We start from the raw sequence: 16956 nt of genomic DNA, 5'->3' as shown, positions 1-16956 counted from the left end.
GCGCCGGGGTGTCTCCCGCCGCCCGCTTAGGGGCCCTCAACCAAAGGGGCGCCCAGATGAGCAGGGGAGCAGCCACCCGACAGGAAGACAGTGCAGATGTTTAATAAGGAAGGTCTGTCCAGAGCGGAGGGGAGGCTCAGAATCGCCGCCCTGCTGCACACCCACCACAGACAGGTTCTATAAAGTTAACATTTAGTAAGAAGTAGTAGAAATAGGGCCGGGGATGTAGCTCAGTGGTTCCGCCGCCTGCCTCGCAAGCGCAAGAAGCCGAGTTCGATCCCAGGTACCAAAAAAAAAAAAAGTAGAAATAGAGGAGGCCCTGAGAGTAGTTGGGTGAGTGAGGTAAGGCAGCTGCGGGCTGCTCTGCAGCCAGGCCCGGAACCCGCGCTGTTCTCACAGGAAGGCCAGCAGCCACCCCTTTGGGTAGAGAAGGTGCCCTCAGGTCAAGCCCACATTGAGGGGACCACAGCAGTGCAAGGGGGCTTCCCGCGGGGCAGATGGCTAAAAATGTCACGTGAAATGTCACCCAGGAGTTCACACTAGACTTCACGAGGACAAGCTGGCTTTGCAGTGTCACTTGCCCCAGAATAAAATTTCCAGCCATTTTCAAAGTGCCAGTTGTTCTTTGTCAACACCAGGTCATGTTGCTTTCTTCCTCTTTGCACGTTTGGCGCAGCCCCTGCCAAACCAGCCCCCTAGGATGGGGGCTGTGCTAAGTGGGGTGCTCCGGTCGTCAGGTGGGGGCTCCTCTCTGCTTCTGCAGAGGGACTTGCGACTGTGGCTGCCTTCTTCACCAGCTCGCAAGGGAGTTGCCATGGAGAAGATGGGGTCCTGCCACCTACCAAAGAGGGAAAGCAGCGTCAGGCGCGCCTGGGAGGGCTCAGTCACAACCCACCCCGGCACGGGAAAGCTGTCTGAGGAGGTCACCTGCCTTCCCTCCCCTCCCCTCCCCGTGTCTTAGCTGTGCCTGTTACCGAGCTACAGAAGAGCTGCAGGAGAGCTAACCTCCTTGGGTGGCAACTCACAGGGCAGTACTCGCCCTCGCTGGCCTCCTCAGAACTCAGTGTCTCGTCCAGTCAGTGGGCCGTGCACGCATAGGGTAGGGTGGCAGCAGTCCAGGGCACCTCCGTCTCCAGGGGTGAATCACTAGCAACCCTGGGCCCCACCTTTCACTCATGGCCAGGGGCAGGTAAACCAGACCCTCTCCCCCTTCCCAGACGCCGCAATGGAGGGAGGGAAGGCCAGCTGACTAGGGAGCTGTGGCCTACAGACTACACCGTGAAGGAATCATGTGTCTGAGATGTAGAACCACAGATTATAAACGTAAGATACAGATAAGCACTGATAAAGAAAATGAACTAAGTTAATGTAAAAAAAAAATACAGGACACGATAGGCCCACGTCACAGAACACCACAAACATAACATACAAGAATTGCCAGGCCCAGAGGTGAAGGGATCCTTAATTTCTTGAACCCTTTGATTAAAAGAAGTTATTGATTTCCCCTATAAGACCCTGAAAATTCACAGAGAAAGAAAGTGTAAACTTTTTACTCAATACATAAACCAAGTCTAAATTATCACAAATTCTGAATTAAGACATTTTGTTTAAGCTTCCCCCAAATATGCCAACTCCCAAAACCAAGGACACTGAGATTCTGTCTGACCAGAGTTGCCGAGTTCTCGTCCCCTCAAGGCCCTTTTCCATCCAGGTTTGTCTGACAGGCCAACGGGAATGTCGTGTAGGAACACAGTGGCCATCCCCGCTCCAGGGCTGCAGGGCTTTGGGCACACAGCCAGGCAGAAGTATGTGTGTGTGGAGTCTCGCCTCAGTGAGCCATGGAGGCCAGTCCCTCTGGCTGCCATCACACTTCAGTCACACCTCAGTCAGCACTCACAACTCAAGGCCTTCCTCACACTTGGCTCACAGGAGCAGACAGACACGGCCCACCACACAGAGGGGCAGGGATGTGGTGGTGATGTGGCTACATCCACTCACTTGTTGTAGAGGGGGATCTCCAAGCCCAGTTCATTCATAAGGAGCTGCATGACATCATCACACTTCCCATGAAGCTTCAGGGCAGCCCAGTCGTCCTTTGGAGTCCACTAAGGACAGGAAAGGTGAGTGAGGGCAACCTTAGTCCTTACAGAGGCCTGTAAACCTTGAGTCTCTGGCTCAGTCGGCATTCCCCTTGGCCCACTCAGGCCTCTGCTAGACTTCCAGGGTTCATGAATGCGCACATCTCTCTCTGATTCTTCTGATCTGAGGCCTGGGTATGAGTGTGCAGATCTCAGCACCCAAGTTACCTGTAAGTTCACAATGTAGAGCTTGGGCCGCCGGTTGGGGGGCTTGGTCATGCACCAGAGTCGAGGATACTTCTTTAGAACCTGGAGGATGGATGGACAGACAGACACAGCACACACAGAAAACAAGGCTGGAGAAGTGAATCAAATGCCAACTGGATGGGTTTGGGTAGACAGGGTGGTAACAATCTTACTTCCTGGGGAGCTCATGGTGTCATCGGCGCGTACCTTCAAGCTGGACCCTAAACACAGGATCGTATCTGCTTTGCTGGCAGCCTCCGTCGCTGCCTCCCAGTTCAGAGGCTGCCCCAATGTCCCCCTCTCCCCAAAGTGCACAATGGTGTCTCGGAGCTGAGCCCCACACTTGTGGCAGGTCCGGCCTGTCTGGTGTCGGTGGAGAGCGGTGCGTTCTGTCACATCAAACACACGCACATACTCCCTGTTGGGGATGCAGGAGGTGCAGACCTGAGGACAAAGGGCACAGTGAGTGAGACCCACCTGCCGCGCAGACCCTTTGTCCCCTCAGGACTGCTCACTTCAATGTACATGTTCCCGTGGAGCTCCGAGATGGCTGTACGAGGCAGCCCACTTCGCAGGTGGAGCCCGTCACAGTTCTGAGATACCACGTGTTGCACCTGGAAGGCAGACATGGTAGCAGTCAGGAGGGGGGTGGCCAAGAGCTCCCAAGACCCAGAGGTCACCATAACCCCAAAAAGAGCCTCAGAAAGTAAAGCACATGCAGGTGTATCCCCCGGGAAGCAGGAGAGCCCTGTGGTGAGCAGATGGGCACCATGTTCTTCCTCTTTGAGTGACCAGGACAACAAATGTGTGCACTGTCCCTAGCAGGCTGGGGAGCAGCTGTGCACTTAGAAGTGGGCAGACAGGGCCACTCTGCCCCAGATTCATGCCCTCTTGCATCATTGGATTTCAGGTTGCCAAGGGGCCAGGCACGTCTACTCCTTCCCCACCTGGTGCTCAGCAGGTCTCTGGAGGTTTCTGAGAGGCCTCCCCTGCGGCTAGGGCTGTTTCCAAGGCCCCTGGGATAATGCAAGAGGAGCTGGAGGCTGGCTCAAAAGAAAAGGGTTCTGGATTGGGTTGCCCTTTCTTCTTGGGGAGGCACAGGATCAAACAGGAGTCTGACCCAGTGAGCGCAGTCATGTGGCAGAGGTGAGTAGCACTGAGGCAGCTCTGGGCCCAGGCCTGGCGGACATGCCAACCACGGTGTTCTTACCAGCTTTTGCTCATGCAAGCGCGTGATGCTCATGTGGGTGAGGGTGGGCTCGGCCTCACTCAAGTCAGCAGCTCTGCTGGGCAGACGGGAAAGCAGGGTGAGGGAGCGCTAGTCAGGCCCACACGAACCCTGTTCTACCACGTGGGAAGGCCGCTGGGCTGCTCACCTCACACTTCTCCCTTTCTGAAGCAGTGTCCACACTCCATTTGGGCCTCGGTAATCTGGAATAGAAGCTGCCTGCACATTCAGAAAAAAAGATAAGTCCAGTCAAAGGGCATCTCTGTAAGGACTGGAAAAATCCCCTAAAATTGGGCATGCTACATTCCACACTGGCCCACAAACTGGCCTATTCCTCCGACAGCTGACCTACCTTGACCCAAAACGGAGAGTGCCCCAGTATGGCCCCTTCTTTCTACCTAACTCCCTCCCACATGGCCCACCTCACCATTCCAGGTGCCATGGAGCCCCGACACCCCCTTGCCCAGCCACTCTAGCAATTAGTACAGATCTGGGCTCTGCAGCCACATTTGTTCCCCACACTGAGGTGGACTGGGCAGGCTCAGCATTCAAAAAATGTTTAGCTAATGGTGGGCCCCTGGGTAGGAGTACTCCTCTGTCCAAATTTTGTTTGTTCTGTTTTTTGAGACAGGGTCTCACTATGTAGTTCAGACTGACCGTGAACTCACTATGTAGCCCAGGCTGGCCTTGAACTCAGTGATCCTCCTGCCTCTACTCCCAAGTGCTAGGATCACAGGTATGTGCCACCAGGCCATCTCCAAAAATTCTTATATCCTGAAGCTCTACATAGCTCCTGTTCTACCTTAATACACATAAGACAGCCTCTCTAGATAAGGTAAACATTATCTAATTTACCAACTTTTTAATCCAGCAAAACAAACTAATCCCCAAGAGAAGGAAGCAGAAAGTCTCCAGGACCCAGGCATTCTACATTCCCTTCTGGCTCCTTACTGTTGCTTAAGCTCAGAAAAATACCTGCTGCAGGCCAGGGATTTAGCTCAGTGGTTCCACTGCCTGCCTCGAAAGTGCAAGAACCAAAGTTCAATCTCCGGTATCAAAAAAAGGAAAAAGAGGGCCAGGGATTTAGCTCAGTGGTTCTGCTGCCTGCCTCGAAAATGCAAGGACCTGAGTTGGATCCCTGGTATGAAAAAAAAAAAAGGAAAAAGAAAAATACCCGCCCTTACCAGTAATTAGACTGTCATATTCAAGAGAGGAACCTCAAAACAGTAAAGCTCAGATCAAACTGACTAGCCACTCTCTGCATTTAGTTGTCACTGCAGGCTTTGCAAAAGGCCATGTTACTGTTTGTTTTCTCTTTTTGTGTGTGTGAGACAGAGTCTCTTTATGTAGTTCATCCTGGCCTTGAACTCACTATGCAGCCCAGGCTGGCCTGGAACTCACAGCAATCGTCCTGCCTCAGCCTTCCAGAGTGCCAGGATCACAGGTGTGTGCCAACATGCCCAGCTACTATCATTAAACAATCACATGACTGGATTTTACATGTGGCTGTGGAGAGAGGGGCCTGAGATGTCCAGCTCCAGGTATCTGAGTTAGAACAGTGAAGGCACCTTTCACATTCTTGCTATTGGGCTTCTGTTGTTTGTAGTGCCTCATGCCCACCTTCACCTGTAAATCTTACCCCTTGAGGCTCTGACTCAATGCCACCTCCCTCAGCAAGCTCACAGGAAAAGGCTTCCCAGCTTTGAATACAGTGTCTGTCATTTTCATCTTTGTTTTGGGGTTGCTTTGAGAAGGGTCTTGCCACATTGCAAAGGCTGGCCTGAATTTGAGATCTTCCCACTTTAGCCTCTGGAACAGCTGGGAATACAGGCACGAGTCACCATGCCCACCTTTCAGAGTCTATCTGGATTTGTGTGACAGTAACCCCAAAGTTATCTTTGTATTACGCTTACATGTGAGATTACTTTCACCTAAGAGCTTTTTTTTTTCAAGTACCAGGGATCAAACCCAGGACCTGATGCATACCACCCCTAGACATTTTAAAATTTGAGACAGGGTCTTGCTAAATTGCCTGGGCAGGCCTCCACCTTTTGATTCTCTTGCCTCAGTTTCCCAAGTAGCTGGGATTATAGGTGTGCACCATCATGCCCAGTTACCTAAGGTCTTCTTTCTTTTCTTTTCTTTTCTTTTTTTTTGTACCGGGGATCGAACTCAGGTCCTAGCAGGCGGCAGAACCACTGAGCTAAATCCCCAGCCCCAAGGGCTTCTTTCTTGAGACCAGAAATCACTTAGTATTTACCTCTGTTGGGCCTACATCTGCCTAACACTCCATACTCACCCATCAGATTATACGGATAAGGTACCAGACACACTTTCAAAGCTAATCATGTTCCACAGACGCAGGGTAGCTTCTTTTTTTTTTTTTGGTACCCGGGATCGAACTCGGGTCCTTGAGCTTGCGCAGCAGGCGGCGAAACCACTGAGCTAAATCCCTGGCCCGGTAGCTTCTTAAGAGAAAAACCCAGAGCATTTCTCTTCTTTACCAGGTGTATTCTGATTCTTTTTTTTTTTTTTTTTCTGGTACCGGGGATCCAATTCAGGACTTTGTGCTTGGGAGACTGGCGTGGCACCACTGAGCTAAAAATCCCCGTCCCTGATTCTTTCTGTCCTGTTTTCTACTTACCTTCCTTCAACGTGGGGAAAGCGCAATAAGTGGGGAATCGAGAAATGAAAATTCTGAAGGTCAGCTCTGTCCACATATCCTGGTCAATCAACTGTCCTCAACTTTAAGAGGAGGGGCCAGCAAGCAGTTACTACACTGTTTCCACCTGTTTGACACATATAGGTCACACATTTTTAAAGTCTTTGCCTTAGCTAAGTTTTAAAGTGAGTCTTTTCGCGTAGCACTGAGGAAGAATTGCTTTAAAAGATGAATGAGTCTAAATTCTGTCCCAGGTCAGTCTGCCAGAAGGGGGCGCCCCACACCTACCTGGCCTGGCCCGGCCGCCCCAACCGCCCCAACTTGTCCGAAGCTCTACGCCCTACCTACCGTACTGATGCCGGCACCTGTGTAAACCACTAAGTATCTGGCATTCCGGACAGCGCTGGCCAGCTCCTGGACCTTTTTCCGCAGCTCCTCGGGGTCATCACATACCTGCAGGGAGCTGGGGCTGGTCATCCTGTCCAACCCTCCCTCCGCCCCACCAGAGCTGCCAGACAGGACTTACCTCTTCCTGCCGTCGCTTCAGGCCCTCGCGCCGCCGACTTCGGCCCTGCAGCTCCGTCACTAGGTCCTCACTCTCGGCCAGCAGCCGTCCCTCCTCAGCACTGCGCTCCGCCGCCGCTTTTCTCAGGATGCGCGACACCTGCAGGAGGGCAGGCAGGTGGTGAGCGACGGTGTAGATACGAGTGGGCGTGGGGGCAGCGGCAGCCTACCTGGCGGAGACGCTCCCGCTGTTGTTCCTCCCGCAGCCTTCGGACTCTCTCCGCAGCCTTGCGCTCGGAGCGGCTCAGACCGCCGGCTGCCATCGCTCCCGGGACCGCGCGCTTCCGGCTTCCGCCTCGCCTCGCCTGGCAAGAACGTGGGCGCATGCGCGTGTCAGAGCCACCCTGCCCCTTCCGGCTCCTAGCTCCGCTGCTTCCGGCCCCTCACCCCGCGCATTGCTCCAAAGAAGCACTCGCTGGTCTGTTTAAAAGGCGTTTATTGATCATATACAAAATAAAGAAAACCTTATATATCACAAACATACACTATATACAGCAATAAATACCCGGGGGGGTCAGGCCGACCGCCGACCCTCCTGGACAATAATTTAGCAATAAATACTGCGCAGGGCACAGGTGGGCAGAGGTGACTGCCTACCAAGGCCAGGCCCTTGGCCGCCCTACACTGGTGCAGGCTTCCAGGCCTCACCCCTCACAGCCGGAGCCCACCACACCTCACTCAGATATTCAGAGATCCCCACCCCCACCCCCAGCAGATCCCAGGTTTCCCTGGCTTCAGCCCTCAGCTGAACTCTGCTTGGACACACCTCAAAGGAGACCAACAGAGTGGGACACAATAGCCCTTGTCCTGTTGCCCTAAGTTGCCAGGAGAAGGCTTTCTGTACCCACTCCCGTTTGGTTAAAGGCTTCAGGGACTAGCAGATGGAGGGAACAGGAGGAAGGGCAGGGCTGGGACATGAGGCTGCTGGTGGGGTCGAGAGCCCAACTAGGGTCACCAAAAACAGGGAGGTCTCACAGCTCATTGGGAACACTTATACTCCATCTCAGACTGGGGCCACAACCATAATACCAACGTGGATGTTCCAGGGGTGGGGTAGAAGTGTACGTGGCTGACCCAACAGGTACAGTACACACCCAGGTCATGCAGGCCAGAAGCAGGGCAGGCCATGGGAAGCTTGGGCACACCCCGCCTCTGTGTGCCACTGATTATGCCCTCTGCTTTCCACAACTGCTCCAAAACCGAAGAGCCAACAGGAAAGCAAAAACATGCCAAGAATTATTCGTGGCTTCTGGGGAGAAAAAGTCGTTAATGTGTTGGTTCCTTTCACCAAACCACAGCCTAAAAAAGTAACTCACAAGATCCCAGAGCGGAAGTGGTGCAGCAGGCTGTGGCTCAGGCTTCCCAGCTGTGGCTGGGAGCTCTGGCCAAGTGGCCACTCCAGAGAGGAAGGCAGCAGGGATGTGGCCTGCTGTGGCCTATCAAAGCTGTTAAGCCCAAGCACTGACCACTGAGGCTGCTGCTGACAGTCATAGGCAGGCACACGGACCTCAAGTGTGGACCAAGGGCAGCCTACAGAGAGGCCTGGTGCCAGGAGAAAACCCTGCACACAGCGCAGAGTGGCCACAGAGCACCTGAACTGAGGGCAGCGCCACCCTGGAGCAGCAGCCAGGGACCACAGGAAGGGTGCGCCCTGGGGCCATACTCTTTGGCAAGAGCTGACCTGTTCACGCTTGGTTTTTCCTCTGAAATCTGAGTATACATTTCAAGACAGGAGAGGAGGATAAGGGGCAAAGTCAAAGTGGCAGGGAAGACGCACATTATGATTTACTTAGCGGACAAGTTTGGGAGACCTGGCCTTGGCCAAAGTTCTCAATTCGCTGTGTCAGAAAAGGTGAGAGATGAAAATAAACCACAACATCCTCACAGCAGGAAAACGGAACTAACAGGGATCAGAAAGACAGCTAATAGTCACAAGTGGACACAGGATCTACTGTCAATAAATCAAGATGGCAGCAAAGGTGTGGAGTGATCCTGCAGGGCTGGCTTGACAAGGAACCAGAATACGCCCCGACCCAAGGAACAATTGTTCCAAATCCAAAAAACCATCAAAGGAAGCATGGCCTTACCAATTCTAGAAGCTTCTATAAACTTAACAAAAACCTGCAACTTCTGTCAACATCCACTCAGCCCCAGCCTCCTCTTTGTCATTAGCATACTCCTGTACACCCTGGTCTGCACCTGGAAGGCACACTCACTGAGGCACCACCACCCGGCCAGGACCAAAGGACATGAGGTGCCTGTCCCTCCCTTCTTTAGGGATTAGCATGATCCAGCGCGCCACACTCTACTGCTACACAGCCAACACCAGCAACTCACGTATGCATTCCAGTTAGCTAACCCCATGGAGGGAGGGGATGATGCCAATAGACACTTGTCCCTTTGCAGCGGCCTCAGGTACCAATGGGAGGGTCTGACCACCTTGAGCCAAAGGTGCCTGTCAAGGCACCAGGGCCAACAGGTGCTCAGCTCCCACCACATGGCATGCAGATCAAACTCAGTGAAAATCCCGCTGTCTATGAGGTAAAGGCCTGTCAGGCCATAGTCTTTTCTCTCACCAGCCTATATTTCTGTGCTTTTCAGGCTCCAGGGGCCCCAGAGAAGATGCCAGCAACTCTGGCAAGAGGCCAAGACCCATGTGGCTAGAGACCAGGTTGTAGCCTCTTTCAGGTGGGCACATGAACACCCACCCAGGCCACACACCCATGAGGAGCTTCTTGTGCCAAGCCTGGAAGCCAGGAGGGTTTGCCAGGGAGCTGGAACGGAGAGGTGGGCTGGGATTCCACAGGAAGCACCTCCAAGTTGAGTAGCAGGTCCCTGGAAGACAGATTCCAAAGGGAGGCAGAAAGAGGTCCCAGAGCAAAGAGCTGCCAGCATGGACCAGAGGGGAAGAGACAGACCCAGGTTTAGAGTCACAGCCCTTGTCTGGCACTGGTGAAGCCACCCGGGGCCTCACAGTGAGGCAGAGGAGGAGGAAGGGGCTGCCCTTAACAGAGCCCCTGACCAATCTGCCTGGGAAGCATCACGCCTTTTAGCATGGAAACAGTTTAGGATAAGAAAATGGTAGGACGTGAAACCCACAAGATGGGCCCTAGGGGTCCTGCCTGTGGCGCCTCATGAAGCCAATATAAACACAGCCAAGGCAGAAGGAAGACAGCCAGGGACAGTTAGGCCATGACCCTGCGGGCACCCACAGTGAATCCTTGGTCCCTGCATCACCACCACCCAGGGCCAGGGGTGGTGGATGTGGAAGCAGTGCAGGGACCCCAAATGGATTCTCAATTTCACCATACCCTAGCACAGGACCAGCCCAAGCTTCAGAAACACGGGAAAGCAAGGCAGGGGTGGGAGTGGCAGAGACCCACAGCAGATCAGCTAGGAACAGGGCAGGTGCTGAAAGCAGAAGAACCTGGGCTGCTGGGCAGAGACCCCCCGCCACGTCTGATGGAGCAGGTGCTACCTAAGACCCCAGCCTAGCTCAGGTCTGACAAGCCAGCAGCAGAAGAAATACAACCAAATCCAAAAAACAAACACAGGAGAACACACAAGAAGGGACAGCCACAGGTCAAAGGTCACCAGAAGCACCAGCACTTTACGGCTGCACAAAACCTCACCAGGCACGGACGACACCACGGCACCACCACGGCACCGGCAAGAGACGGAAGCAGGAAGGGCAGAAGAGTAAGTCACTTTCGGTACAGTTGCAAAAGATATCAAAGAGGGTGCCTCCGGTCGGTCGGCTCGCGGCTTGGCTTTTTTTTTTTGTCTTTTTTAAACTAAGTTTTATAAATAATGTCTGATAACTCTGTGTATATAAAAACTAAACTCCAACAGCCACAAAGAGTTGTCCATAAGTTTACAAGAAAGAGATTTTTTTTTTCATTTTTTAAACTAGCAAAGTTTCTATTATACTTTCTTCCCTTTTCCATTTATATGGTCAAATGTTTTTTTTTTAAAGACAATTTTATAAATACTCTGCAGCTTTTTTCTCTTTAGCTCTTAAACATATAATTTAATAACTTCGTAAAAGGAACTTCTCTTTTAAATAAAGGGCTATATAACCACACAAATAGGTCATGTAAACAGTGACACAGGACCCATCGCAGGACACACTGACACACTCTCCACACACACTCACAACCAGTGATTTGGTCTTGTTCAGTGCACCGCATCAGACCCAAGTGCTGTGGCCCCTGGCCCAGCACCCACAGGGCCCAGGATGGTGGCTCACCTGTCCAGGGCCCTCAAGGGTATCCCACTCTCAGAGTAGAGCCCATCTCTTCCTGCTGGGCTGAGCTGAGCTGCCTGGCTGGGTCTGAAGAGAACCCCTCCAGTCGCATCCCAGCCCAGCAGCCTGTGGGGCCTGTGGGCACACACGCAAGGAGGGCAGACCTGAGGCCTAGTGAGCTTGCTCACTTGCTCTCTCGGTCTGTTCCTTGTCCATTCCTAGAGTGCCCACTCTGGACTCCTAACCCCGCATGGCCTTGGTACAAAAGGGGTTGGGGCAACCCAACATCACTGCCAAACCGACCAATCCCAATGTACAAAACACACGCACAACAACGATGAGATCAAAGGGGCTCAGCCCAGTGCCCCTGGGGTGCAGGTTGTGCTTTGCAGGGAAGGGAGGATGGGGGAGAGGAAGAGAGGAGGAAAGGAAGAAAAGAGGAAGAGAGACAGGGCTGTCAATTTTGCCATGCGCCCAGTGGCCCCTCGAAGAACTGCCCAGCAATCGTACACAACCCTACGACCGGGCATCCGTCTTGGACTTTACTATTGTGATGACACTCGTGGCGGCCACCTTGCCAGGGACCAAGGGCCCCAGGCCGGCAGCAAGGGGGCCCCGAGCCGGAGCCACAGGGCTGCGGGCCACGGTCCTGGCGAAGTTCTGCAGGGCCTCATACTTAGAACGCAGGGCATCGAGCTCCAGCTTCATGCTGGCATTCTCAGAGGCCAGCTTCTCCACCTCCTGCTGCAGCTCCGCCTTCTGCTTCTCCAGCTCCTCCTTCTGTGTCACCCGCTTAACACGGCAGCTGGCTGCGTAACCTCGGTTCTTGAGAGTGCGCCGGCGCTGCTTCAGCTGGATGATCTCCTCCTTCGACAGGCCCCGCAGGTGCTGATTTAGCTCACGCACTGACATGGTCACCAGCTCCTCATCTGTCAAGCTGGTGCCATTCTCGCCAGGCTCCCGCTTCACCTGGGGCGGCATAATGCACAGGGTCATGGGAGAGCTGGGGTGCCCATCCCCACACTGTCCTAGCCCCAGCTTCCCCATCCCTGCCCGCTCACCTTCAAGGCCTTGTTTCCTTTATTGGGGGTCGTCATAACCCGGGGGCACAGTGAGCAGGCACTCTGTAAGACACAGAGCCGTGGTCAAGACCTAGCAACTGTCCCAGCCCTGCCCTCCCCAGGTCATGTGGGGACCTACACACTCCCTTCTCACCCTACCAGGGACCCTGCTGCCCAGCTGCCCACCCCCCAGAGCCTTGGCCATCACCCGCCCATGCCCCTGATACCTGACTGAGGACAGCCTTTGGGCCTTGCCTCTCCTCCGGGCTCCTCCACAACCCTGACCCTAGACAGCCAGGTTCGAGGTCAGGGAGATGTGATGGGGGAAGGGGGACTGAAGGCTGTGAGGGAGGCAGGGGCTAGACAAAGGGGGAGGGAAGCGATTAGAGCAGACGTGGGAGGGGCAAGCTTGGAAGGAAGCCGCGCTTTAAAAATAACCCCAGTGCTGCCCCAGAGCGCACCGTTCTGGCGAGTCACGCTGACTCAGCACATCGCCTCCCTCCCCCCTCCCACCCCAGCCATTCCTGAGGCCAGCCGACTGCCTCAGGAGGTGGGCCAGCTGCAGGTGAGGGCCAGCCGATGACCCTGTGCTGTGTATCCAGAGTCCTACCTCCTATAGCTCCCTTCCCGAAGAGGCTGGTACAAAGCCCCTGCTTCCTCTAGGGTTTAAGGGTTTTAGGGTTTAAGGGCCGGTCCCCTGGAGATCTGGGGAGTTCTGATTTCCCAGACTCCTGAGGTCCGAAATGGGTGATCCAGCAAGCTCTGGCTCCATCTGCACTCTGGTCCGGAGTTCCCACCTTCCAGGTGAAGGGATTCCAGCGAGGAGCTGACCTGAGGCTCCTCCAGACCTCCCTGTCCACCTCCTCTGCGATGGAGTAACCATTCTGTGGCTTTGGGTTGCAGCATCCTGTGCCCCTGCCCCACTCCACCCTGGCTGTTTCACAAGGGCCCCTGCAATTATCCACTGGGGGTGGTGCTCAGCTTGAGGCAACCTGGAGTAAGCCTCTCTGGATCACACTAATGTTCTCTGGCTCCTGCCTGGGGCCTGAGGTACTCAGAAGGTCAGGAAACAAAAGCCAAAGGGCCACCTTCCCCATGATGTCCCAACTCAGCTGCCCATGATATCCCAACCTCACTTTTGGCTCTCTGAAGCCCTGCCACGGACTTCGTTGTACACCTAGTCCACAGACTCTCCATTCAGTCCAGCCCCACCAGACCTTTGGGCAGGGACACCCCCCTACTCCATCCCCTTGCAGGTCAGCTTTAAGTGGCTGGAGGATAAGGCAACCTGGAGTCTCCTCAGAAGGCCTCACAGACTCAAGCAACTGTGAGCTGTGGGGACAGTGTGTATGTGTGTGTATGTGGGGGGTGTTTCTGGCCCTCATCCGGGGAGCTAAAATATAGGCATGGAAGGTAGAAGGATATGTTCCTAGGAGAGCAGAGACGCCACCTTTATCTATGCTTAAACCAGGACATGAGGCTGCATGCAAAAAGCAAGCAGGGGAAGCCAGAGATACCTCCTCAGAAGTCAGGCCAACAAGAGCATCTCAGAGGAAAGAACCCTTCCAGATCAAGGGACAGGAAACCAGAGGTGGAAGCCAAAGGTCCTCAGTGGATCTGTCCTATAAGCTGGCCCCAGGCCCACCCTAGGAGGTAAGCCCTCTCTCAATACAGCCTGGAGGAGCTCCAGGACCTAAGTACAGACTAGGGTGCAGAGACACTGCTCTGGTTCGGGCTTTTCCCACCCCCTTCTTCCCCCACCCTGACTGCTGAGCACAGTGACAAGGGTGACTTCCTGAGATCATACGGAAAAGTGCCAAGTGTGGCGGCTGGGAGCCAAAAAGTGCCTCCTCAACAGATTTCACCCTCTGCAGAAGGCCTGAACTCAGCACAAGTGCAGCCAATCGCCTTTAATCAAAGGTGTGCACATGTGTGCTTTCCTGTGTGTGGAGGGGGAGATAGGCCTCAGCAAATCCCACGCTCCACATGCTTAGCCTCTGCCAACAGGGAAACACAAAGACTGGGCAGCAGAGGGGGACCCCAGGCGATCAGGAAGAAGCTGGCTCCATCTCAGCCCTCCTCCAGGTCCTGAAGGCTGCATCCTTCCCACTCCACTCCCCCATGCCTGAGCCTACCTCACAAGAGTAGGAACAGATGGTCACAAGGGCCCCAAGCCACCAAGGGACTATAGGCCACCCGCTCAGGCTAAGAACCAGGGGCAGCTCCATTTCCTCCCACACAGCCCAAGCTGAGGCAGGTGAGATAGAGGCTCTCACTCCACCCTGGTCTGAAAACCTCAGTGGCCAAAATCCCAGAGAGGTATGGCTCAGATGATCTGGCACCTAAACTTCCAGGTGCACTTCCTCTACAAGCTCTCTGTGATCCATAGACATTCTTCAAAAAAATCTAAAACGTCATTTCCACCAACGCATATGTAACTGGAAGACTTAAAGAAACACCCCCCTGGGAACCTGGCATGGAACGCTAGGTCAGTCTAAAAGAAACTTAGAGCTTTCAATAACAAACAGCCGGCTACACCACGAGTGCCACAGGTTCACCACCATGGTTCTAGGCCATACAATTCCACCTCAAAGATGAGCTGAAATGTGAAAGCATCTGGCACTTACAAACCCGAGACTTTGGTGGGGCTGTGTGGGAGGAGATGGAGAAAGTAACAGGGTGTTATACGTTTGGAAGGCATCCTGAGGGCAAAACCACAAGGTCAGTTTAAGGTAGACAGGAGCTGGGCAAGGGCCACAGTACAGAAGGTGAGCACCTATCTACCTCTAAAACCCGAATAGATCAGCAACCACCCGTACACTCTGTACACTCTAAGGAAAGCTAATTCGGGTTGCAGGACCTGCAGGCTGTCACTTCCCAAGAGCCTCGTGCCTGGTCACCCAGCAGGGCACACTTCTGAAGTCAACAAACTTCTTGCAACACTGAAACCGCACACCGCAGGTGGAGACAACACTGGAGTGACTGGCAACTGCATCCTTTCACCCTGTGCCTGCACCCGAAGCTCCCATCTGCTGTGTCGGTGGTCTGCTTCCCATCTGCCATTTCCCAGTACGGCTGCTCCTGCTTCCTCCGTGCCACACACCCCTCTGTCTACCACTGCCCCTCGGTCCCCTCTGCTCAGCCTGGCCGGCCAGCCCAGCCACAGGGAAAGCCTGCTTCCCAGCCCGGCTGGTTCTGCCCACCTAAGCTCCTCCCCTCTTCTCACTCGAAGAACTGTTTCCCAGTTTGGGGAACTGGCCCAGACGTGGGACCAAGGCCAGCTGCCTGGAAGGGATGCGAAGGCCTAGGCTTCACCTTCCACCCGGGAGAAAGTTAGAAGCGTGCCTCGTGCTCCTCCTCGCCCCTGCCTCTAACTCGCAGCTCGGCCAAACTTAAGACGCGGCCCAGCGACCTCGCCGCCCGGCATCTTGCCTTCCGCCCCGGGGCTACCCGCTTGCCCGCCCCGGCCCGGCGTCTGCAGGAGCACCGAGTGACCTCATGCTGATGACTCAGCACGTCTCCGCTGGGCTCGCACGCGCGTGGCGAGCTGGAGCCGCGCCGCCGCCGCCCCTGCCAGCCGGGACCCCGCGCTGGGAGATGCGGACCGACACCTGATGAGTCAGTGGCCCGCCGGGCCCGCACCCCGGGACCCCGCGCGCCCCACTCGACCCCGCCCTGTCCCCGCGCCCCCCGCGGGGCGCCCGGTGTCCGCCGCGCGCGAGCCGGCGCCTGTCCTCTCTGTTGCCCGGCACAGCTGCGCCCAGGCGCCAGGGTCAAGAACCAGCTCCTGACCAGTGGAGAAATCGAGGCCCGGGGCGCCGAAAGGGTTCGCCACAGACCCCTTCCCAGGCCCCATCGCTCGCCCGCCGGCCCGCCCGGCCCGGGGCCCGGCCCCGCGCACTCACCACACTGCGGGCCCAGCAGGCCGGGGCAGGCCACGGGGCGGGGACCGGCGCGAAGGGTCCGGGCCCGGGGTTGGGGTGAGGGGCTGGCCGCCTACGCGGGCCGCGCCGAGCGCTCTGGGAAGGCCGGGCCGGACCGGGCTCGGGAACCGCCGCAGCCGCCGCCGCCGCCGCCGCCGCTCCTCAGACGTCACATGATGTTTGGTCACGTGGGCTCCATTCATGAAGCGGCGACGCGGCCGGGCTCTGTTTAAAGGGGAAGGCCCGGCGGGGCGGGCGCATGCCACTGCGCCTGCGTAATCCCGCGCCGTCGCCCCGAGCAACACGCGCCGCGCCCCGGCGGGGTCTCGCGGGACTGGCCCAGGCGCGCGCCGCGGCGGCCACGCCTCCACCACGGCCCCAGCGCTGTGCTCCTAAACCCGGCTGGAACTGTATTGGAGTGGGTATCAGCCTTTACGCCCGCAGGTCCCAGTGGCCGTACCTCCACAGTTAGGCTGATCTAGGCCCGAGGTCTAACGGGGAGAACCCAGAGGGGCTTTCCTGCTCTTGCACTGGTACCCCATGTTACCCCATATGGCTGCGATGCTTTTTGCATCCCAGATAATAAGCAGGCTGGAGGGGACTCGGCTTTTCGGGGCACACCCGAGACCCCGGAGCTACATAAGGTGCACCAGGCCTCGACACACCAATGGTCCCCAAACCTCAAGCTAGAGACGCCTCAGGTAGTTCCGGACGGAGTCTGGTATGTAGTACTCACAAGAATTAAACGCCCCACCCCGACCCGGGAGTTGAACCAATGGCCTCGCGCTTTCTAGGCAGGCACTCCACCACTGAGGTACACCCCGGTCTGCAACGAATTGTATGTTTTCTTTCCTGAGACACTATCATCTGACCAGAACGTTGCTTTGACTCTTTGTCTGTTTCTCCCCAGAAACAGACCCCAGCACTGTTGAAAATTCCCAGAGGAGG

General features: G+C 55.4%; 2 protein-coding genes across 14 annotated transcripts; both read right to left on the bottom strand.

Annotated features, from left to right (window-relative positions):
- Window positions 1–86: 86 nt before the first annotated feature.
- Sirt7 (sirtuin 7) lies at window positions 87–7152 on the bottom strand. Of its 12 annotated transcripts, none has more exons than XR_015450124.1 (11): window positions 6949–7139; window positions 6741–6878; window positions 6563–6667; window positions 3701–3771; window positions 3535–3607; window positions 2840–2938; window positions 2532–2768; window positions 2307–2387; window positions 1999–2105; window positions 1006–1515; window positions 87–838 (listed from the first exon to the last, which is right to left on the bottom strand). XR_015450124.1 is itself a non-coding variant. In XM_004860974.3 (10 exons), the coding sequence occupies exons 1-10, from the start codon at window positions 7102–7104 to the stop codon at window positions 640–642; spliced, it is 1269 nt and encodes a 422-aa protein (XP_004861031.1). In that variant the 5' UTR covers window positions 7105–7125; the 3' UTR covers window positions 87–639.
- A 45-nt stretch (window positions 7153–7197) lies between these two features.
- On the bottom strand, window positions 7198–16190 carry Mafg (MAF bZIP transcription factor G). 2 transcript variants are annotated; one of them, XM_004860985.4, is made up of 4 exons: window positions 15991–16159; window positions 12313–12444; window positions 12086–12148; window positions 7198–11993 (listed from the first exon to the last, which is right to left on the bottom strand). In XM_004860985.4, exons 3-4 carry the CDS (start codon window positions 12119–12121, stop codon window positions 11541–11543), a joined length of 489 nt encoding a protein of 162 aa, XP_004861042.1. In that variant the 5' UTR covers window positions 12122–12148; window positions 12313–12444; window positions 15991–16159; the 3' UTR covers window positions 7198–11540. The 2 variants fall into 2 exon arrangements, with proteins under 2 accessions (XP_004861042.1, XP_012933695.1); XM_013078241.3 differs by lacking the exon at window positions 12313–12444 and having other exon boundaries at window positions 15991–16190.
- Between the last annotated feature and the right edge of the window lie 766 nt (window positions 16191–16956).

This window comes from Heterocephalus glaber, unplaced genomic scaffold, assembly GCF_053883595.1.
Source record: "Heterocephalus glaber isolate CG9 unplaced genomic scaffold, H.glaber_assembly_v1.0 deba00000937, whole genome shotgun sequence".
NCBI classification, from domain to species: domain Eukaryota; kingdom Metazoa; phylum Chordata; class Mammalia; order Rodentia; family Bathyergidae; genus Heterocephalus; species Heterocephalus glaber.
Note: the sequence above shows the minus strand (reverse complement) of the source record. Positions and strands in the feature narration are given on the sequence as shown.